The sequence below is a fragment of the Carassius carassius genome, chromosome 21, assembly GCF_963082965.1.
Source record: "Carassius carassius chromosome 21, fCarCar2.1, whole genome shotgun sequence".
In the NCBI taxonomy this organism is placed as follows: Eukaryota; Metazoa; Chordata; class Actinopteri; order Cypriniformes; family Cyprinidae; genus Carassius; species Carassius carassius.
This window is the reverse complement of record NC_081775.1, coordinates 284921-309978: the sequence shown is the minus strand read 5'-3', so window position 1 is coordinate 309978 and position 25058 is coordinate 284921. Positions and strand designations below refer to the sequence as shown.

At 41.1% G+C, this 25058-nt stretch overlaps 1 protein-coding gene across 3 annotated transcripts in view; it reads left to right on the top strand.

Annotated features, from left to right (window-relative positions):
• prickle2a (prickle homolog 2a) overlaps positions 1-25058 on the top strand; it is a 152629-nt gene that overhangs the window by 73195 nt on the left and 54376 nt on the right. For all 3 annotated transcript variants that reach the window (XM_059502949.1, XM_059502947.1, XM_059502948.1), the window contains exon 3: positions 16825-16938. In XM_059502949.1, the coding sequence (XP_059358932.1) occupies positions 16825-16938 (114 nt within the window). The remainder of the gene's footprint in view (positions 1-16824; positions 16939-25058) is intronic.

Here is a 25058-nt window from a genome sequence, read left to right as displayed (position 1 = left end):
GGCAACCACAGTATGTGGGAGCTCGTCTTCAGAGAGACCTGGTGAAGCCTACTATCTGAAAAAGCCACAATATGCTATTCCATGGAAACGCATAGTATGTGGGTGCTAAATCTCCAGGGAGGCCTGGTGAGGCCTACTACCTGGCAACCACAGTATGTGGGAGCTCGTCTTCAGAGAGACCTGGTGAAGCCTACTATCTGAAAAAGCCACAACATGCTATTCCGTGGAAACGCATAGTATGTGGGAGCTAAATCTCCAGGGAGGCCTGGTGAGGCCTACTACCTGGCGACCACCGAACGTGGGAGCTCACCTTCAGAGAGACCTGGTGAAGCCTACTATCTGAAAACCACAATATGCTATATAGAGGAGACGCACAGTATGTGGGAGCTAAATCTCCAGGGAGGCCTGGTGAGGCCTACTACCTGGCAACCACAGTATGTGGGAGCTCACCATCAGGGAGGCCTGATGAAGCCTACCACCTGATAACCACAATATGTGGGAGTCCACCCAGCCCCTCATGTTGAGGGAAGCGATGCTTGAGGTGTATAACAAATACACACTGGTTGAATGAAGCCCATGGAACCCAGGGCTAATTATTATAAGAAAGGGAACGAAGCGAAGCGCGTAACCCCTAGCGTACAGGGTTTTAGAAAGTGCGCAAAGTCATGCGTGCACACTTACCACTTTACGTGGATTTCAGAAAGTGCGCAGAGTCTTGCGTGCACACCTACCACTTTACGTGGATTTCAGACAGTGCGCAAAGCGTTAACATGCACACTGACCACTATGTGGTTTTGAGAAAGTACACAGGCAAGCGTGTGTACAGAGAGGTTCCCAAGCATCGCAGAGGCGCTGGATCGCACGGGAGCGGTGAGCTCCAACCCTCTATTCTAGGCGAGGGGAGCATCACCTGAGGCAGTAAATACAGAGTTCGAAGTTCCCTTGAAAGGGAACTTGTGATGGATTTTCCCCCTCCTGGAAGGCGCCTTTTACGATTAAGAAATTGTTGTGTGTTTTATAAATTATTTCCTTTTCGTAAAATGTGAGGCACTGTATAATTTCACTTCCATTATTTAGGCCTAATTAAAGGAGTCATACCCTCGTATTACCTTGGATACCTACTGCTGTATTATAGTTTTTCAGGCCCTTCTAATAAAGAAAAGTGGAAAAAAATAAACACAGAGCTCCTCAGACCCTTATCTCTGTAGGCATTATTGTCTCGCGAGATCTGATGCGATATTTTGGCTGTCGTGGACTGTCATTATAATAATGCAAATGAGGGGCACGTTGATTGGTTGCAGGAAGGAGGGGGGTTGACACCGCAGGTAACGCTTTAGCATATCATTACAAACTGACATCATGGCGCAAGTTGTGAATGAACGCGACCGGCTTCCCGGCTTCCCGGCCAGTGAATAAGTATGAGGCGCCGTTTAGGGCTTAAATCAAACTTCATTCGCACACGCACACATATGAAACACGCTTGCATATATACTAAGTACTAGTCACACATACATGTATATGAACTATCTACGCACATAAAGTTACTCATATGAGACATGAGCACAGCACACACACACAAATATAAGACGTGAGCACACACACACACAAACTAGATGGGGCCTCATGTAAGCGTTAGGCAATAAATAAACAATAACCGAATTCATGATGATCTCAGTCATTTGTTTTTTGCAAAGTACGTTAGCAGCCATTCCCCATACCTCGAAGCTAATACTCCCGCCAGAGTTGTGCCTGGACGCGTTCATTGAACGATAATTCATGAACTCGTTCATGTTTTGGACTGAACTGAACGTACCGCATTACTGCCTGATGAACGTTACTGTGAACTCGTTCATTCTGGTGTCTGTGAACGCCACGCTCTCTCAGTTTAACTTCGTTCAGTAGGATGCCAGATTTCTATAAAGCCTTCCAGGCGAAAACCCACCTAAAACCCACTGTAAACCGGCCTTAATATGTAGCGGAAAAAACACCCAATCTGGCAACGCCAGACTCTCTTGTTCAAACTCGTTCATCAAAATGAACAAATCTTTTTTCGAGTCATTTCGTTCATTTAAGGGGCTTTAAATGTTACTAGAGCTGAAACAACGAATCAATTTAATCGATTAAAATCGATTATTAAAATAGTTGTCAACTAATTTAGTCATCGATTCGTTGCTAAATAACTTTTATTTGCCGTAAGCGGCTCATTTCTTGCATATTTCAAATCCGCGGTGACCAAAGTGTGGCAGTAATGAGCCACCGGAGGTTTTACTCAGCCAGTACAGCAGGAGAAGTAGCGAATAGCCAATAGCTGGCCTCGTTTTATGTCACGTGCTTCCCGAACAGCGTCTCTGCAGCATTCAGCGTGATGTGGGAGTACTATACTTTGAGCCTTCAAAAAAGGGGACGTTCACATATCGCGTCTTTTGCGCGCTCAAGTTCGTTATTTCCAACACCGTACCGCATCGAGTTAAAAACATTTAAACTTTTCAGAATGCAGCTAGCGCACCGCGGGTCATGTGACAAGAACTAACCAATCGACTTCATCCTTCCCTGTAACAACGTTAAAAGCTCAGTCAAGATGAAAGGAACAGCTGATCATAGTTGTATATGGATTTCCATTTTGAAATAAATTTAGTAGCAGAGCTACTGCAAGCGATATTTTGAGCTGCAAATCCATTTATCCTTTGTTGAAATTTCCGCATCTTCAAGGAGAGAGCACGTCATGGTTGCTTAGCAAAGGCAGACGCCTCAGGGGCGCAACTGCACGAGCGCTTTGGAAAGAAGGAGAAAGCGGTGCGCCTAGCGTTTTCCACACGTTTTTAGGCGCGATTTGTGAACGGCCCCTAAGACTTTCATTTGTGCAGATTCTCCAGTACAATGTTGTTTGCAAATGTTTAGTCGTAAAAGCTGATAACATTGCTTTTTAACAGTTAACATTTAAAGCTTTACAAACATGTTCTGTGATCAGTTTGTCGTTTACCAGTTCAAAATTCAGTCGTGCAGCCTAATTATGACTGAATGAGAGATTTAAATGTTTAAAGATATTTGAAATTGACTTTTTTTCTAAGTATTCACTGCTCTTTTTCACACAGCAGGTTTTTTGTGTGTGTCCAATTTTCTTTTTCTGGACAACCTTCTGATGGATTTTACTTTCAATTGTGAGTTCCATTTAGGTTTCATGCCATTGGCACTTTTTTCTAAGGATTGTTTACAATTTCACAGCAAAAGCTATAAAGCTGTTTCCAAGTAAATAATAAAATACAATGCACTGCAATTTTATTCTGTTTTATCCTTATTCTTCGTGAAAATATGTTCTGAAAGATTCCTTAATAAGCTTTGTTCGGGATGTTAAACTACTTTAGTAGCTCTAAGGACTGCCATGGTGAAAACATTATCTGAAATCTACTTGTGAAATTTGCTAGAGTATGGGTCAGTGTTCTGATTGCAGAAGAGTTCGACAAAGGATTACTAACACAATAAAACAACTCCAGGTATATTTTTGATGAGGATATGACAGTGCAAAATGGTTAAAATCTCTTAAAAATCTATGCTGAAGGATAAAGACCATTTATTAATAATTTACTTGGGGAAAAAATTTGAAAAAACTAAAATATAAGTACATAAACCGATTAATCGATTAATCGTAAAAATAATCGACAGATTAATCGATTATCAAAATAATCGTTAGTTGCAGCCCTAAATGTTACTATTAACTGGCAAATTCCCCGAACACATCAACCTACGCAATCTTGATCGTATTCTGAATTAAGAAATCATTATAATGCAGTCAAAAGTCCGTTTTTGCAGTCCGTTTACAGGGAACATAAATAATCACTTCACCTCCAGTCTTTCGTTTATTTGTCTAGTGACAGACGCAATAGCATACAATAGCCGCATTAGCAGTTATGCTGTTTGTTACACACAGTAGAGCAATAAAAACACAGTCTTACCGTTTCAATTGCAGGCAATTTTGTTGGAAGGGCGCTTTTCCCGAGCTTCGATGCCAACTTCGCCCTGATATTGCCCCAAATTTGTGAAGGATTTCGGCGTACAATGTTTAGCACAAACACGTAACGATAAACCAGTGGAAGGGTTGAAGGAACCGCGTCATTAAAAATGAATTTAATCCACTGGTCTCTGATAGCTAGGTCCGTTCTTGGTAGAGAAAACACATTAACATGTTGATTCTGGCAGTCAACCACAGAGCAACTCACGTGTGCACTACGTTCCAGCGTCTTTCTCGACTGAATATGAGGGGGAGAGGGGAAGGGGCGAGCTTCCTGCTGCGGTGTCCATATATGGTATATCAAAATCTTGTATTTGAGTGCGCGTGCACGTGGGCTATTTTACAAACCCTGTGGTAAACAAACGCTTCACTTTTAAATATCGGCTTCCCGGCCAGTGTATAATCGTTAGGCAATCATAACATACATTGATTCTCGTGGAAAAGTGAAAATTGTGTGTCATGACTCCTTTAAAACAAGAAACTAATAAATTAAACCTGCATGATTTAGCTAAATCCTTTAAACTCTAAAGAATGGACAGATTAATAAAGCGTCATCAAATTTAAACTCCAGTTCTCTCATTATAATCAACAAAATGCACACAATGTAAAAAAAGAGCTTTGTTAATTGACAACTTCAGTGATTTTAAATGGACCCTTCTTTACCTGCTTTCATATAATTTAAAGGGATAGTTCACCCAAAAATCTAAATTATGTCATTAATAACTCACCCTCATGTTGTTCCAAACCCGTAAGACCTCCGTTTATCTTTGGAACACAGTTTAAGATATTTTAGATTTAGTCCGAGAGCTCTCAGTCCCTCCATTGAAACTGTTTGTACGGTCTACTGTCCATGTCCAGAAAGGTAAGAAAAACATCATCAAAGTAGTCCATGTGACATGGGTATGGCAGGAAATGTAAAGACACGTAAGGCAAGGACTCCATACAGACAACAGGAAAAGACTGGTAAATATAGGGAGACTAATGACTATTAAATGAAGGCACCTGGTGCAGTTAACAGGAGTTCAATTACTGTGATGAAGGGACAAGGCTAGTGGGAATTGTAGTGCCTACGGTGAGGTGCCTATGGGGAAGTGAGCCCACTAGTGGACACCCAGGGAAACAGAGATCAGGCAGCATGACACTCTGTTCCTAAGTATATGATGTAAATTTGTTCACCCACAGTAACACATTTTAACGATTAATTGCCTATTTTTGTTTCGTTTGCATCATTTTTTTTTCTTAACAAACTAAAAAATAAATTAAGTTTGTGAGAGAAAAAAAAAAAAGTAAGTCATGTATAAGTTGCATTGTATTACATTCAGAAATAATAATGGCAGGCCTAATAATGTTATAGGCTAATGTACCAACAGGATATTTTTAGTTCCCTTCACTTTATGACAAATCCTTTATATTTAACACATTTATCAGAACAGAACAAGAATTTAAAATATATAATTCTAATGGATAAATAAAATTACAGTTAATAATAATATAGGCTTAGCTATAAACAAAAAAACTCTCTCAGTCGGGACAAATACTAACGTTTCCATATTCCATGTTGCCCATTTGAAGCTTAACTATTATTCATTAGGTAAAATAGGCCTTGTAGTTCAAGTGTGTTTCAGTATCGACAGGAAAAAAAAATCATAATGAGCAAAGATATGCCAGTGGCCCGCTGCTCACGCCGGATAACACAGTGAACATCTGTGCTGTTTCCAATTAATAAATGGTATCTCAGTCTAGTTCTGTAGGCTACACAGTAATGGGGAAGACTGCTGACTTGACAGTTGTCCAAAAAACGACCATTGACACCTTGCACAAGGAGGGCAAGACACAAAAGGCCATTGCAAAAGAGGCTGGTACAGCTTGATCTTAATTTCAGCTCTCCAAGGAATGCTTTTCTAGAAGTGCTCTGGCTTTTTTAGATGTTTTTTGGCAAACTCTAATCTTGCCTTGTTTGCACCTTGAAGCCTCTGTGTTTGCGCTGGTACATCACCAGCCTAAGCAAGGCACGCCTGCCAGCGAACGGTCCCAAGGAGGATTTTGCTGCTTTGTGGAGTGGGTGCTGGAGAATAATGGATCTCCATTCGCCAGCCAGATGTCTTCCTGCTGCACTGAGCAAATGCCAGAGCCCACATCCTGAGCATGCTACAATTAAAGAGCCAGTGCCGTTATCGCCTCTGAGCTAGAACTCGAGCGTGACTAACCGGGTGCGTGAGCTGGCAACAATGTGCGTTGAGGGAATACTGGGGGAGATCAAGTGCTTGGAGGAATGCCCCACCCACACTCCTGCGACTGCTGCATTTGGTTTCTGGGAATCATATGGAGGAACTAATGGTCATTTTTCTAATGACTTGTTTGGGAAGGTAATTCCCAGTTCTCCTTTGTCTCCGATGGCTCCATCCAGCCCTGAATCTCCTGCGTCTCCGCTGGTTCCGTCCAACCCTGAATCTCCTGAGTCTCCACTTTTTCCATCCAGCCCTGAATATCCTATGTCTTTGGTGTTCCCTCCCAGCCTCCCTCTACTACCTCGTCTTAAACCAGTTCCTCAGCTCCATCTCTGCTGATGACTGTCAGTCCCTCAGCTCACCTACAGTCAGTACTATCTGGGCGCTCTGATCCGCCTTGTGACTTCCAGTCTCCAGCTCCTCCTTGGCATGAGGATCCCCTCTCTCTGCTTCAGCCTGGACTCCACCTTGGTCTTTCGTCGCATCTGCTCCGCCTTGGCTCCTTGCTCCGTCGTCTCCACCGTGGTCCGTCATCCCACCAGCTCCACCGGGCTCCCTCGTCCCTTTGGCTCCGCCTTGGTCAGTCAATGACCATCCGCCACCTCTGGACTCCATTCCTCTGGCTGTGCCTCCTCACTCCGTTCCTATGGCTCTGTCAGGCACCCTCCCACTTCTGTCTGACTTTTTGTCGATGCGAGGACACACCAGACTGAGAGTTGGCAAACTGTCACATATATGATCTGTTTTAGTTTAGTTTTTGTGTCTCCATTACCCTACCTAGTTAGTTTCCATGTTTTTTTTGTTTTTTTTACTTCTTGGTCATGCACTTTGTTTTGCACACCAGACCGTGACAGTACCAAACTGTTGATTTGGCTACTCTTCATTTTTCTGCTACTTCTCTGATGGAATTGTCTGAAATCTTCAAAATGTAAATGGCACATTTAGAATAAACTCCAGAACTTTTACATGCTCAGTTGGTGTAGAAATAATGAAGAGATAGTCCACAACCGTCCATGAATTTTTGTATGTCTTTGTCGTCCTCTACAAACTTCTGCGTACATTCCAGCCCACCTATGTCACCTCCTTGTCACACTGGACTACAGGGCTGTGTATTGCCAAGAATCTGGTGATACGATTGTGATACACTGCGATACTGTAAGCAAGTCGATATATTGGGATATTTCTTATTTTAGGAATAGTATATATTGTAAGGAACACTGTGGGATCTGCATTTGCAGTAATCAGTCCCTGTAACATTCAACGTTATTGAACCACTTTTTGTGCAGTGTGAGTAAAGGGGGATAAATTAAAGTGATTGCAGGATCCTTTAGTTAAATGTATGATACATATAAAATGTATTTTATAAAAAGACCATATATATTTTTGAACCCTGCTTTAAAGGTTCACAGTTCAAGTTTAAAATTATGACATGAAATGTCATAACATTTTGATCTGAACAAAATAATTACATCTGCTTAATATCAATGAAAAATAAAGTGCTAACAGGATTCTTAAAGAAAACAAAACAATTGTAAAACAATAAAATAAATACAGATGTTGAACCTTTCCACTTGGATTTCACAGGTTTTTCAGTTGGTATTTATGTTCTGCATGGAATCGCCGAAACCGCAACGTGAGCACTGCACCAATTGCACAAAACACCCCCAAAATGAGAGAAAGCTGCATCCGTGGGTTGACCTTCCCACCTATGGCTGCGTCCCGCACGAGCCTCTTCACATGGTTTGCGGCAAGTGGTTGGAACCGATTTGGTGCCAGTGTCACAGCCCCACAGTGGACGTTACCACAAAAGCTCAAATGACGGCACACTTGTCAATGTCAATGTCACCTTTATTTATATAGCGCTTTAAACAAAATACATTGCGTCAAAGCAACTGAACAACATTCATTAGGAAAACAGTGTCAATAATGCAAAAATGATAGTTAAAGGCAGTTCATCATTGGATACAGTTATGTAATCTCTGTTCAGTTAAATAGTGTCTGTGCATTTATTTGCAATCAAGTCAACGATATCACTGTAGATGAAGTGTCCCCAACTAAGCAAGCCAGAGGCGACAGCGGCAAGGAACCGAAACTCCATCGGTGACAGAATGGAGAAAAAAACCTTGGGAGAAACCAGGCTCAGTTGGGGGGCCAGTTCTCCTCTGACCAGACGAAACCAGTATTTCAATTCCAGGCTGCAGCAAAGTCAGATTGTGCAGAAGAATCATCTGTTTCCTGTGGTCTTGTCCTGGTGCTCCTCTGAGACAAGGTCTTTACAGGGGATCTGTATCTGGGGCTCTAGTTGTCCTGGTCTCCGCTGTCTTTCAGGGATGTAGAGGTCCTTTCTAGGTGCTGATCCACCATCTGGTCTGGATACGTACTGGATCCGGGTGACTGCAGTGACCCTCTGATCTGGACACAGACTGGATCTGGTGGCCACGGTGACCTCGGAACAAGAGAGAAACAGACAAATATTAGCGTAGATGCCATTCTTCTAATGATGTAGCAAGTACATAGGGTGTTATGGGAAGTGTTTCCGGTTCCGGTTTACCTAATTAATGCAGCCTAAAAATCCTTTAACGGATTTGGATAATAAAAGCATATTAGTATGTTATGTGTATGCCAGGTTAAAGAGATGGGTCTTTAATCTAGATTTAAACTGCAAGAGTGTGTCTGCCTCCCGAACAATGTTAGGTAGGTTATTCCAGAGTTTGGGCGCCAAATAGGAAAAGGATCTGCCGCCTGCAGTTGATTTTGATATTCTAGGTATTATCAAATTGCCTGAGTTTTGAGAACGTAGCGGACATAGAGGATTATAATGTAAAAGGAGCTCATTCAAATACTGAGGTGCTAAACCATTCAGGGCTTTATAAGTAATAAGCAATATTTTAAAATCTATGCGATGCTTGATAGGGAGCCAGTGCAGTGTTGACAGGACCGGGCTAATATGGTCATACTTCCTGGTTCTAGTAAGAACTCTTGCTGCTGCATTTTGGACTAGCTGTAGTTTGTTTACTAAGCGTGCAGAACAACCACCCAATAAAGCATTACAATAATCTAACCTTGAGGTCATAAATGCATGGATTAACATTTCTGCATTTGACATTGAGAGCATAGGCCGTAATTTAGATATATTTTTGAGATGGAAAAATGCAGTTTTACAAATGCTAGAAACGTGGCTTTCTAAGGAAAGATTGCGATCAAATAGCACACCTAGGTTCCTAACTGATGACGAAGAATTGACAGAGCAACCATCAAGTCTTAGACAGTGTTCTAGGTTATTACAAGCAGAGTTTTTAGGTCCTATAATTAACACCTCTGTTTTTTCAGAATTTAGCAGTAAGAAATTACTCGTCATCCAGTTTTTTATATCGACTATGCAATCCATTAGTTTTTCAAATTGGTGTGTTTCACCGGGCTGCGAAGAAATATAGAGCTGAGTATCATCAGCATAACAGTGAAAGCTAACACCATGTTTCCTGATGATATCTCCCAAGGGTAACATATAAAGCGTGAAGAGTAGCGGCCCCAGTACTGAGCCTTGAGGTACTCCATACTGCACTTGTGATCGATAGGATACATCTTCATTCACTGCTACGAACTGATGGCGGTCATATAAGTACGATTTAAACCATGCTAATGCACTTCCACTGATGCCAACAAAGTATTCAAGTCTATGCAAAAGAATGTTGTGGTCAATTGTGTCAAACGCAGCACTAAGATCCAATAAAACTAATAGAGAGATACACCCACGATCAGATGATAAGAGCAGATCATTTGTAACTCTAAGAAGAGCAGTCTCAGTACTATGATACGGTCTAAATCCTGACTGGAAATCCTCACATATACCATTTTTCTCTAAGAAGGAATATAATTGTGTGGATACCACCTTTTCTAGTATCTTGGACAGAAAAGGGAGATTCGAGATTGGTCTACAATTAACTAGTTATTTGGGGTCAAGTTGTGGTTTTTTGATGAGAGGCTTAATAACAGCACTTAACAACACTTCAGCTTTGTATATTGAAACTTGAAGTGGGACAATTCTTTCACCCTCCATTACTAGCAGTGAACTACATTAACGCTAACATTAGTGGCGTTCTCAAATGCTAGTATTTCCTAACTAAGGATTTGTTCAGAGATGAAGACTGCCATCTAGCGGTCGGGAAATAAACTTAAAAAACGAAACAACTGCCTGATTTTTTTTATTCATTTATTTTTTAAGCATTGATATTACGTTTTTGAGAATCGATACAGTATCGCCAAACTAAATATTGCAATTGTGATATTTCTTACACCCCTACTGGACTATATATATCACAACCAATAAGGTGAGGAAAGAGCTTGAAAGGCTAAATCAAAATCTGCTGGACCAGATGGCGTTTGTCCTCATGTACTGAAGGCATCTGCTAGCCAGGTGTGTGGAGTACTTCAGCATCTCTTTAACTTAAGTTTGAAACTTTAGAGAGTTTCATTGCAATGGAAAACATCTTGTCTGATTCCAGTGCTTAAGAATAGACATCCTATGGCACTAAATGACTACAGACACTTGGGTGGGTGTTGAGGATGCAATTATATATCTTTTGCAGAAGGAATATTGTTTTTTAGGTAGACCTAACACTACAGTTCATGTTTTGCGTTTGATTTTTCCAGTGCATTTAATACCATCCAGCCAAGACTGTGGAAGGCAAAACTGGACGATATACAGTTGGATGCTTCCTTAGTCACTTGGATCCATGATTATCTGACGGGCAGGCCTCAGTTTGTGTGATTACAGGGATGTGTGTCTGAATTTCTGATAAGTAACATCAGGGCACCTCAGGGAACTGTTCTATCTCCTTTCCTGTTTACAATTTACACTGCAGACTTTTGAGACAGTTTTGAGTTATATCACCTACAAAAATTCTTGGATGACAGTTATAGGAAGCTGTGTAAAGAAACGGCAGGAGGAGGAGTTCAGAGATCTCATTGACCGTTTCGTGAAGTGGTGTGAGGAAAATCACTTGCAGTTAAATGTGGCAAAAGCTGAAGAAATTGTGGTAGATTTCAGAAGAAATAATACCCCACCCTCTCCAGTCTGTATTGGAGGGGTTTATGTGGAAGTTGTGAAATTATACAAATACTGGGAGTCGAGGCATGCTGGGGTGCGGGAATCAAAGCTAAGGATGCCAACAGACTAAATAAACTCATCAAAAAGGCTGAGTCTGTTGAGTAGCTTGGTACTCTGGCAAAATTGCTGGCAATTATGGACAATTATGCTCTTTCTTTCATAAAACCCTGGATATGAAGTGAAGTGACATTCAGCCAAGTATGGTGACCCATACTCAGAATTTGTGCTCTGCATTTAACCCATCCGAAATGCACACACAGAGCAGTGAACACACACACACACACACACACACACACACACGGAGCAGTGGGCAGCCATTTATGCTGCAGCGCCCGGGGAGCAGTTGGGGGTTCGATGCTTTGCTCAAGGGCACCTAAGTCGTGGTATTGAAGGTGGAGAGAGAACTGTACATGCACTCCCCCCACCCACAATTCCTGCCAGCCCGGGACTCGAACTCACAACCTTTCGATTGGGAGTCCAACTCTCTAACCATTAGGCCACGACTTCCCCTCTAACTCTATACTTCCCCTCTATACTTAAGAGTAGCTTTAGCAAAAGGCTTATTCAGCCTTATTTCTTGAAGGAATTATATAGGAAATCATTCATGCCTAGTGCTATTAGAATGTATAACTTATCTAAGACAGAACTGTGTTAGTTAAAGGATATTGTAGTCACATGTATTCTAAGTGTCCCTTTGGGGATTAATAAAGTATATCCAATCTAATAACACATACACAATAAGTGCATTGCATCATAATTTAAAATGTATATAATAGTTAAATATGCCTATATATAGTTAAGTGACACCATCAATTATACAATAAATGTAAATAAATATTTAAAAAGTTTTAGGAAAAGACATTTACATGATTAATTTAATTTATTCAAGCACTACCACAGTATAGACGAGAATGCAAAAGCACATTCCATACAATTTTGACCTGATTTAGTTTAGTATTACATACAGGGCTGAAACGATTCCTCGAGTAATGCAATTACAAAAAATGATTGTGGCAAATTCCTCTGCCTCAAAGCCTCTTTTAATTTATTTTAAATTTCATGTCAGGTTCTTTCGCAATCATTTTTTTAATGTGACACAACGCGTTTACGTCACCCACAAAGCGGAAGGAGACACAGAAGTCAGCAGTGTTTTGATTTGAGAGCGCGGGCAAACGTAAAGAGAACGTCGTGGCGTGTGTCCATTGCAAGATAGAGCTGGCATACCACAACTAGAGCCCTAGGATTTCCGCAATGCAGAAAACGCGGAGGGAATCGCGAAATCCAGTCATAAAAACGGAATTTACAGTTTAACGCGCAATGGCATGGAATTTGCCAAGTTTTGAATGAATTAATCAAAAATGGGTCATTGCACTTACATCAAATCATGATATGGACTAATATCTGTAAATATTAAGCCGGAACTGTCTATTTAAATATGAATCCTGCATGTTCTGCGCGTCTGTGTTAATGAATGAAGCAGAAGCGCAAGTTCCTTTATTAACACACTGAAGCGCGCGTGACGCTCCGGTGATTTCAGCGTCTGCTGTCTCACTAAATAAGGACGTGAACACATGAACATCATCTCCAGAACTGCTCTAACAGTCACTTCATGAGCATTTGACCGTTTGATTTGAGTAAAACTAGCATCACATCACATACACAGAACTGTAAAGGTACGCCAACCCGTCAAAATAAAAGTCTGGTTTAGTTTAGTTATTGTGGGTTAGTACCAAAAAGTTAAGTTTGCTTAATTTTCAATAATTAAAAGATAAATTAAATTAACGTTTTATGTGTTTAATGTTTAATGTGCATCTCAGAAAATGCTTTATTTAAAACCCCAACTGAATGGCACTTAAATGCACTTAATTCATCTGTCAACTTTATTGTCATTGTTCACAGTACAAGTACAGACAGAGAAACAATGGGTACTAAATTAAATGTTTATTTTGCTGATGTATGCATTGGATTCTATGCATTTAAAAAATAAAAATAAAAAATTCTAAAAACTAAGAAACTAAGTTGTTAATTTTAAGAGACACAGGAGTCTTATTTTCTCTTGCATATTTAATATTGCACTTTAATTAAGCAAAAACACATTTTATCCGATTACTCGATTAATCGATGGAATTTTTGGTAGAATACTCGATTACTAAAATATTCGATAGCTACAGTACAGCCCTAATTACATATTAAACCAAGACCACCAATTTAAATATGACACTGATGCATCTTTGACAAATTGAAATAATAATAATAATTAAATGAAGTTGTGTAGTGACTGACCTGAAGACCAACACATTGATCAAGTCTTCTTGATTTTACACACAACTTTTAAGTAGTTAATGCAAGGGTCAATAGACCGCTTATTTCTTTGGGTAAGATGATCTCCCATCTTTTTCTCTTGACAATAGATGGCACTATTTTCTCTTGACCATAAATGAGCACTTTTGATGTATGGCTATTATATCTTTAATTTTGTCATTTCATGTGAATATTAATGGTTTGGAGGGCTACAGAGGAGCAGACAGCTTATGGAACCAAGGAGGGAACTTGTGGGAACTTGGAAGATAGCGGTGGAGCCAGAGTGACTAAGGACAATGTTTTTTTTACTCTTTTGGGGGAAGGAGGCTGGGAGGGATCTGTGGAGAAATAGAAGATTTTGTGCAGGATGGAACCTGTGGAGAAACAGGAGATTTCATGTTGGAAAGGTCAGCAGGAGTACATGTGATTTTCATGATGGTTGGTACCAGTGGGGACAGGGCACTTCCTCTTATAAATGGGGAAGTTGTGGCCTAGTGGTTAGAGAGAGCCCTAGACTTGAGGGTTCGAGTCTTGGGCCGGCAGTACCATGACTTAGGTGCCCTGAGCCAGGCACTGAACCCCAAATTGCTCCCTGGATGCCGCGGCATAAATGGCTGCCCATTCACTGCTGTGTGTGTGCACTTTGGATGTGTTAAATGCAGAGCACAAATTCTGAGTATGGGTCACCATACTCGGCTGAATGTCCCTAAAAAACTGTAAATGCTGCAGCTCGTCCTCAGCAGTGGGAGCTTTTTGTCTACGCTAAATTCAGGGATTCATTTTGTGAATGGAGCAGTGAATGGAGATCCACTGTTCACCAGCACCCACTTCACAAATGTGATGAAACACTCCCAAGGACCATCTCTGGGCAGGCTTGCCTCAGATCACTTACTCAGGCTAGCATAGTAAAAAAAAAAAAAAAACTTTAATATTTAAATATATATATATATATATATATATATATATATATTATTTCTTTATTTTTTTACAGTGGCTGATCCATAATTTTTCTGGACAAGGTAAACTTATATGTAAATATGTAACAGTTTAAAAGTAAATCCACATTGTTCTTAAGTCAAGTCAAGTCACCTTTATTTATATAGCGCTTTAAACAAAATACATTGCGTCAAAGCAACTGAACAACATTCATTAGGAAAACAGTGTGTGTGTCAATAATGCAAAATGATAGTTAAAGGCAGTTCATCATTGAATTCAGTGATGTCATCTCTGTTCAGTTTAAATAGTGTCTGTCCATTTATTTGCAATCAAGTCAACTATATCGCTGTAGATGAAGTGACCCCAACTAAGCAAGCCAGAGGCGACAGCGGCAAGTAACCGAAACTCCATCGGTGACAGAATGGAGAAAAAAACCTTGGGAGAAACCAGGCTCAGTTGGGGGGCCAGTTCTCCTCTGACCAGACGAAACCAGTAGTTCAATTCCAGGCTGCAGCAAAGTCAGATTGTGCAGAAGAATCATCTGTTTCCTGTGGTCTTGTCCTGGTGCTCCTCTGAGACAAGGTCTTTAAAGGGGATCTGTATCTGGGGCTCTAGTTGTCCTGGTCTCCACTGTCTTTCAGGGATGTAGAGGTCCTTTCTAGGTGCTGATCCACCATCTGGTCTGTATACGTACTGGATCCGGGTGACTGCAGTTACCCTCTGATCTGGATACAGACTGGATCTGGAGGCTAAGGTTACCTCGGAATAAGAGAGAAACAGACTAATATTAGCGTAGATGCCATTCTTCTAATGATGTAGCAAGTACATCGGGTGTTATGGGAAGTGTTCCCGGTTCCGGTTTACCTAATTAATGCAGCCTAAAAATCCTTTGACAGATTTGTACATTAAAAGCATGTATTATGTGTAAGCCAGGTTAAAGAGATGGGTCTTTAATCTAGATTTAAACTGCAAGAGTGTGTCTGCCTCCCGAACAATGTTAGGTAGGTTATTCCAGAGTTTAGGCGCCAAATAGGAAAAGGATCTGCCGCCCGCAGTTGATTTTGATATTCTAGGTATTATCAAATTGAGTTTTGAGAACGTAGCGGACGTAGAGGATTATAATGTAAAAGGAGCTCATTCAAATACTGAGGTGCTAAACCATTCAGGGCTTTATAAGTAATAAGCAATATTTTAAAATCTATACGATGTTTGATAGGGAGCCAGTGCAGTGTTGACAGGACCGGGCTAATATGGTCATACTTCCTGGTTCTAGTAAGAACTCTTGCTGCTGCATCTTGGACTAGCTGTAGTTTGTTTACTAAGCATGCAGAACAACCACCCAATAAAGCATTACAATAATCTAACCTTGAGGTCATAAATGCATGGATTAACATTTCTGCATTTGACATTGAGAGCATAGGCCGTAATTTAGATATATTTTTGAGAGGGAAAAATGCAGTTTTACAAATGCTAGAAACGTGGCTTTCTAAGGAAAGATTGCGATCAAATAGACCACCTAGGTTCCTAACTGATGACGAAGAATTGACAGAGCAACCATCAAGTCTTAGACAGTGTTCTAGGTTATTACATGCAAGAGTTTTTAGGTCTTATAATTAACACCTCTGTTTTTTCAGAATTTAGCAGTAAGAAATTACTCGTCACCCAGTTTTTTATATCGACTATGCATTCCATTAGTTTTTCAAATTGGTGTGTTTCACCGGGCCGCGAAGAAATATAGAGCTGAGTATCATCAGCATAACAGTGAAAGCTAACACCATGTTTCCTGATGATATCTCCCAAGGGTAACATATAAAGCGTGAAGAGTAGCGGCCCTAGTACTGAGCCTTGAGGTACTCCATACTGCACTTGTGATCGATAGGATACATCTTCATTCACTGCTACGAACTGATGGCGGTCATATAAGTACGATTTAAACCATGCTAATGCACTTCCACTGATGCCAACAAAGTATTCAAGTCTATGCAAAAGAATGTTGTGGTCAATTGTGTCAAACGCAGCATTAAGATCCAATAGATCAGATGATAAGAGCAGGTCATTTGTAACTCTAAGGAGAGCAGTACTATGATACGTTCTAAATCCTGACTGGAAGGGGGGCATTTCCCCCATCTTCCCCTATATACACAATGTCTGTAGTCTTTATTATGTCAAACTTTGATATTGTTCCTCGCTGTTTATATGAATTATTTGATCAGTTTTTTTGTCTTTTTATGTTTGTGTAAACACAGGTTCATCAGTATTACAGCTTTTTCCCTGAAGACAAGGTTCCTTATGTCAACAGCATTGGTGAAAAGCATCGGATCAAGCAACTCCTTCAACAACTGCCACCGCATGACAATGAGGTCTGTTATAACGTCATGGCTCAAAGATTTTAATACAAAAATGGATAACTACAGCTAGGCATGGGCCGGTATGAGATTTTGACGGTATGATAACCTTAAGCAAAAATATCACGGGATCACAGTATTGTTACAGCTCTGAAATATTATTATTTATTTTTGTTATTATTATTGTTATTTTTAAATGATGGAAAAAAAAATAAAAAAATTCCCACTGGACACAAAATGTACAGAACATTAGAAACAGTAGAATTAGTTTATTTTTTCTTTGATTTGTTTCCTAAAAAGAAAAAGTTCAAGACTGACATCTTTATTTAACCTAAATATGCAATATTACCTAATTTAATTTCAGTTATATAATTCATATACCACATATCATTTATATCATTTCATATAATTTAGTTATGTAATAATAATCATACACATAATTTGATTTAATAATAACCCAATTTGAAGCAAAAACAGAATGTTCTGACAAGCTTTGTGAAATTATACCACGCAAACTTTTCAGAAGACAGTCAGCTCCCCTCAGAAATACATTCATATAAATCCCCAAATCAATATTGAGGCTTTTCTTCCAATATAGTTTGTGCATCATGAATAGTGAGTGATCTGCCTTCTACAGTATTTTTTCTGTGCGTCTGTCTTCAGCATCTCTGGCCTGTGTTAACGGGCGTTAATAGACTTAATAAACACATAAAGGACATTGTGCAAGTCTAGAACAGAGAGTTGCAATGAGGCAAAAGGCCAAAGTATTTTTCGGCCGTCCGCACACCATGAGCATTACATTATTATCGTCATCAAGAGAGCTCGTGAACAGCCGCGCACCCAGTGGAACTGTGCATGTGAGCTCATCCATCCATGCTCATCAGCAGTTGAGTATACTTTTGAAAGCTGTGCGGATGCGGCTGTGCACGAGACGGAAAGGAACGCTGAATGAGAAGTGTACCCGCGCCTTAAGTTCAGCCATCCTACACACACGTGACTGACCGCTCGCTCGCAACAACAGGAGGAGGAGTGGTCAGTGTTACTCTCTGCACTGCACTCAGCCTGAGGGATTTCTACTCTTTCAGTCATTGAGGAAACATGGAAAACAGTGCAAACCGCAGGAACTGTATAATGGAAAATATACAGTACAGACCAAAAGTTTGGACACACCTTCTCATTCAAAGAGTTTTCTTTATTTTCATGACTATGAAAATTGTTGAGTCACACTGAAGGCATCAAGGGCTATTAGACCAAGAAGGAGAGTGATGGGGTGCTGCGCCAGATGACATGGCCTCCACAGTCACCGGACCTGAACCCAATCGAGATGGTTTAGGGGTGAGCTGGACCGCAGACAGAAGGCAAAAGGGCCAACAAGTGCTAAGCATCTCTCGGGGAACTCCTTCAAGACTGTTGGGAGACCATTTCAGGTGACTACCTCTTGAAGCTCATCAAGAGAATGCCAAGAGTGTGAAAAGCAGTAATCAAAGCAAAAGGTGTCTACTTTGAAGAACCTAGAATATGACATATTTTCAGTTGTTTCACACTTTTTTGTTATGTATATAATTCCATATATAATTCCACATGTGTTAATTCATAGTTTTGATGCCTTCGGTGTGAATCTACAATTTTCATAGTCATGAAAATAAAGAAAACTCTTTAAATGAGAAGGTGTGTCCAAACTTTTGGTCTGTACTGTAAGTGGTTTTGAAAGTCAAGTCAAGTCAAGTCATGTCACCTTTATTTATATAGCGCTTTAAACAAAATACATTGCGTCAATAATGACAATAACAGTGTGTCAATAATGCAAAATGATAGTTAAAGGCAGTTCATCATTGAATTCAGTGATGTCCATACTTGCCAACCTTGAGACCTCAGAATTAGGGAGATTATAAAAAGGACCCGGGGGGGGGGGGGGGGGGGGTTGTGTGTCGTCATATATATCACAAACACAAACGATGTGTCGCCATATATAATATCACATACACAAACGCAAAGAAAAATGTTATTCATTTATTTGACAAATTCAATTCCTTAAGGCCTCTCCTCAGGAGGTTAGACCCTAATTTGTTAGCTACTGTAAATGAAGAGATATGAAATAGCTAGATCTTATCAATAAACATTTATTAATTCATAGCCTAATGCAACAATTACATAAGTAAACTCTCAAAACATAATTATGACATTTCATCTTTAAATTTTCATGTAACAGTCTAAAGCTTAATAAATAGCTGTTCTTGCCTTTCATTTCAGACGTCTGCTTCTAGGGGCCGTTCACATATCGCATCTTTTTCGCACTCAAGGTCGTTATTTCAACCGTAGGTGCGCGGCCGCGGTGAGCACGCTCATAATGGAAGCTACGTGATGCGCTACTTTTTCCAGGCGGGTTTTTCCTTCTCATCTCCAGAAATATATCTAGTAGTAAAGCTAATGCGAGCCGAGGTGAGGCTAGAAATCAATTAATCCTTTGCTGATACTTCTTCGTCGTCATCATGGAGAGCGCAGTTTGGTTGCATAGCAACGACAGACGCCATGGGAGCGCAAGCGTTTGGTCTAAAACGGCGCCCAGTGATGGATGGTGTAGCAATATTGTTGTCCGGGTGGAAATCGGGAGAAATTCGGGAGAAAGGTCGGTCCGGGAGATTTTCGGAAGGGGCTTTGAAATTCGGGAGTCTCCCGGAAAATTAGGGAGGGTTGGCATGTATGGTGATGTCATCTCTGTTCAGTTAAATAGTGTCTGTGCATTTATTTGCAATCAAGTCAACGATATCGCTGTAGATGAAGTTACCCCAAGTAAGCAAGCCATGACATTTTCAAATCACAGTATACCTTGAATCGGCCCATGCTTAACTACAGCAGATATCTAAACACTATGTCAATGTCAATGTCACCTTTATTTATATAGCGCTTTAAACAAAATACATTGCGTCAAAGCAACTGAACAACATTCATTAGGAAAACAGTGTCAATAATGCAAAAATGATAGTTAAAGGCAGTTCATCATTGGATTCAGTTATGTCATCTCTGTTCAGTTAAATAGTGTCTGTGCATTTATTTGCAATCAAGTCAACGATATCGCTGTAGATGAAGTGTGCCCAACTAAGCAAGCCAGAGGCGACAGCGGCAAGGAACCGAAACTCCATCGGTGACAGAATGGAGAAAAAAACCTTGGGAGAAACCAGGCTCAGTTGGGGGGCCAGTTCTCCTCTGACCAGACGAAACCAGTAGTTCAATTCCAGGCTGCAGCAAAGTCAGATTGTGCAGAAGAATCATCTGTTTCCTGTGGTCTTGTCCTGGTGCTCCTCTGAGACAAGGTCTTTACAGGGGATCTGTATCTGGGGCTCTAGTTGTCCTGGTCTCCACTGTCTTTCAGGGATATAGAGGTCCTTTCTAGGTGCTGATCCAGCATCTGGTCTGGATACGTACTGGATCCGGGTGACTGCAGTGACCCTCTGATCTGGACACAGACTGGATCTGGTGGCCACGTTGACCTCGGAACAAGAGAGAAACAGACAAATATTAGCGTAGATGCCATTCTTCTAATGATGTAACAAGTACATAGGGTGTTATGGGAAGTGTTTTCGGTTCCGGTTTACCTAATTAATGCAGCCTAAAAATCCTTTAATGGATTTGGATAATAAAAGCATATTAGTATGTTATGTGTATGCCAGGTTAAAGAGATGGGTCTTTAATCTAGATTTAAACTGCAAGAGTGTGTCTGCCTCCCGAACAATGTTAGGTAGGTTATTCCAGAGTTTAGGCACCAAATAGGAAAAGGTTCTGCCACCCGCAGTTGATTTTGATATTCTAGGTATTATCAAATTGCCTGAGTTTTGAGAACGTAGCGGACGTAGAGGATTATAATGTAAAAGGAGCTCATTCAAATACTGAGGTGCTAAACCATTCAGGGCTTTATAAGTAATAAGCAATATTTTAAAATCTATGCGATGCTTGATAGGGAGCCAGTGCAGTGTTGACAGGACCGGGCTAATATGGTCATACTTCCTGGTTCTAGTAAGAACTCTTGCTGCTGCATTTTGGACTAGCTGTAGTTTGTTTACTAAGCGTGCAGAACAACCACCCAATAAAGCATTACAATAATCTAACCTTGAGGTCATAAATGCATGGATTAACATTTCTGCATTTGACATTGAGAGCATAGGCCGTAATTTAAATATATTTTTGAGATGGAAAAATGCAGTTTTACAAATGCTAGAACCTAGGTTCCTAACTGATGACGAAGAATTGACAGAGCAACCATCAAATCTTAGACAGTGTTCTAGGTTATTACAAGCAGAGTTTTTAGGTCCTATAATTAACACCTCTGTTTTCAGAATTTAGCAGTAAGAAATTACTTGTCATCCAGTTTTTTATATCGACTAAACACTAAAGCTGGTTCAGTCCTAGACACCGTTATGTGTTTTCATATCATCTTGAATTTAACTTGTCTCTATGCATTTTAACACTAGAGCAGAGCTCTTCACTGTCCTGCAGAGTTTAGCACCAGTCTTAATAAAATATGCCTTAACCAGCAAATCATGCTCTTCAGCTTTAGAACTGGTTGAAACTACACTTAGCAGGTGGATCTCCAAGGCCAGGGTTAAAGACCTATGCACTAGAATTATGGTATAATAAATTATTTCAGACCCTGCAATAAATCATGGCAACAGGATATGGTATTCCTTGTATTTTCTTTTTTTTTCTTTCAAGAAATAAAAATTACAATATAGGATACACAGGGCTAAACATGCGCATTAGACTTTATTCTCCTTCTCCTTTAAACCTCTAAAATTACATCAGCACTGTCCTTAACAACCGCTTGGACTATGCATGTAGAAATTTGTTAGATTCTTGACACAATCATGTCAAGAAAATTCTACACTACTTTGATCTATTATTTATTTATTGATGTTATGTAAGAATATGTAAATATTAGGGATGCAACAATACAGTTTAAAATACAATACCTGTTGTTTTTTTTCACCACGGTTTTCGGTTTGGTTCTTATGACTTGACACATAAGAGATTTTTGTTATTCTATGCTTAGGCAATAGGAACAGTAAGAGTTTAAGAAGAATAAAATAAAAAACTATTCATTGCAATACTCCTTTATTTTACTTAAAAGCCAAGAAATGTCCACTAGTTCCAACTGTATTGTATAATATAAAATATATTTTTATTTTAAAATAACAGCTCACAGCTGCTGGTAGCCCATGTACAAACTGGGGAACACATAAATTCCTAAATTATGTAAAATAAACATACATTTGAAGTTAGTAAACATCAATTGACCATTTCAAATAAACATACTTGTACTTCAGTAAAATAAATAAACCATCTTAATTAAACTTAACAGTACTCCAGTACAGTATCCTTCATTCAGAATGTAAAGTGCAATTTCACTTAAGTCAGCTATCTATTCCTGTATTTTGATTCCTGTTCTTCTGTATAAAGATAAGCCTGTCAACATTCTCTGCAGCAAGGTGAGAGCATTTTTGTGACGGTGGGTGAAAGGACAGTCTGGAAGCAAATGCGAGTTAACAAGTTTAATGAGATGATATGAATCTGAGTACACAAACAAACAGGGACGATGAGACAACGATAATCCGTGGTGATGGTGAAGAGGTGAGGAATCCAGTTGAGGGCGGAGAGAAGGTGAGTAATCCGGATGACGTCGGCGTGTAGGCAGCGGGAGAGAGTGGCACCAGAAGGGCCTACCTGCTGATTGTAGTCATCAATAAGGGAGTGATCCAATATGTCCCTAGCAGGTACACAACTCCTCACCTCCGGACCGTAACCTTCCCAGTCCACCAGATACTGGAATCCTCGTCCCCTCCGTCTCGAGTCCAGAATACGATTAACCGAATATGTTGGTTCCCCATCTACGAGACGCGGCGGCGTGGGAACCGGAGTAGGCGGATTAATACGTGCATAAAACACGGGTTTAATTTTGGACACATGAAAGGCGGGGTGTATCCTCTTGTACGCAGGAGGTAGTTTGAGGCGGACTGTCACCAGACTAATGATTTTGGTGATAGTGAACGGGCCGATAAATTTGGGAGCTAATTTATTAGAAACGGATCGCAGAGGAATGTTACTGGTAGAAAGCCACACTTTTTGACCCACGACGTAGACGGGAGGCTTTGACCGGTGGCGATCGGCCTTGGCCTTAGTGCGCTCCCTCACCCGGAGCAGAGTCTCGCGGGCTCTGGTCCAGCTGCGGTGACACCTCTGGACAAACGCGTGAGCAGAGGGGACCGCAACTTCAGATTCCAGACTGGGAAACGCTGGTGGCTGGTACCCTACACTACACTAAAACAGAGAGAGGCCCGTAGTTGACACTGGCAACGAATTGTGGGCGTACTCCACCATAGAGAGTTGTTGACACCAGGAAGAAGGATTCTTGGAGACCAAACAACGCAACGTCCTCTCTAAATCTTGGTTGGCTCGCTCAGATTGTTCGTTGCTTTGGGGGTGATATCCCGACAACAAACTAACTGACGCCCCTAACAATTTGCAAAACTCTTTCCAAAATTTGGATATAAACTGAGATCCCCTGTCCGAAACCACGTCTACCGGGAGGCCATGAAGCCGAAAGACGTTATCTGAAACAGTGACCGCTGTCTCCTTGGCTGTTGGTAATTTGGGCAAGGGAATGAAATGTGCCGCCTTCGAGAACCGGTCCACTACGGTCAAAACGACCGTCATGCCATTAGAGGGCGGGAGGGCGGTAACAAAATCTAGAGCGATATGGGACCAGGGTCTCGAAGGGACAGACAGCGGTTGAAGAAGCCCATCAGGAGGTCGGTTAGATGACTTACCACTGGCACAAACTGAGCAAGCCAAAACAAAATCGCGGACATCGCGAGCCATACGTGGCCACCAGAATCGTTGTCTAACCAACCCATTAGTTCTACTTATCCCTGGGTGACGAGCCACGTTAGAACAATGACCCCACTGGACAACTTCAGACCTTAACTCCTCCGGCACAAATAAACGGTTCGGTGGGCAACCGAACTGAGGTGTTACCCCTTCTAAGGCCATCTTGACCTTCGACTCGACCTCCCATACGAGTGCTGAGACCACTAATTTCTCAGGCAAAATACACTCGGGAGTAACGGGTTACGTTCGGCAGGAGATAATCGATGTGAAAAAAACGCACAAGGGTGTACCTTATCGTCCGAAGCAGCACGTTGGGACAACACTGCTCCTACCCCCACCTCTGACGCGTCGACCTCCACCACGAACTGCCGTGTGGGATCAGGGGCCACAAGGATGGGAGCCGAAACGAAGCGGTTCTTGAGGTTGGTGAACGCAGCCTCAGCTGCGTCCGACCACCTGAACGGAGTACTGGGAGAGGTCAAGGCTGTCAGAGGTGAGGCTAGTTGGCTGAAATTACGAAAGAAACATCGATAGAAATTGGCGAACCCCAGAAACCGCTGTAGGGCCTTACGAGAGTGTGGAGATGGCCAATCTATCACAGCCTTAACTTTGTCAGGGTCCATACGTATTCCCTCGGATGAAACGATATACCCGAAGAAGGGAACAGACTGTGCATGGAATACGCACTTCTCCGCCTTGACAAAAAGCCCATTCTCTAGTAACCTCTGGAGCACTCGTCTGACGTGTTGAACGTGTTCCTGGAGAGATGAAAAAAAATCAGTTTGTCATCCAGGTAGACATATATAAAGTGATCTACCATATCTCTCAACACATCATTCACGAGTACTTGGAAAACTCCGGGCGAGTTGGAGAGCCCGAACGGCATCACCAAGTACTCAAAGTGCCCTCTAGGGGTGTTAAAGGCGGTTTTCCATTCATCCCCCTTCCTGATGCGGACCAAATGATTAGCATTATGTAAATCCAATTTTGTGAATATAGATGCTCCCTGCAACCTCTCGAAAGCTGAAGACATGAGTGGTAAAGGATAAGTATTCTTAATAGTAATGTTGTTCAACTCTCGGTAATCAATACAAGGTCGCAGCGAACATCCTTCTTACCCACAAAAAAGAACCCCGCCCCCACTGGAGAAGAGGAAGGACGGATGAACCCAGAGGCTAAGGAATCAGAAATATATTTCTCCATGGCCTCCCTCTCAGGAATAGCAAGAGAGTATAACTTGCCCTTAGGCAGAGACT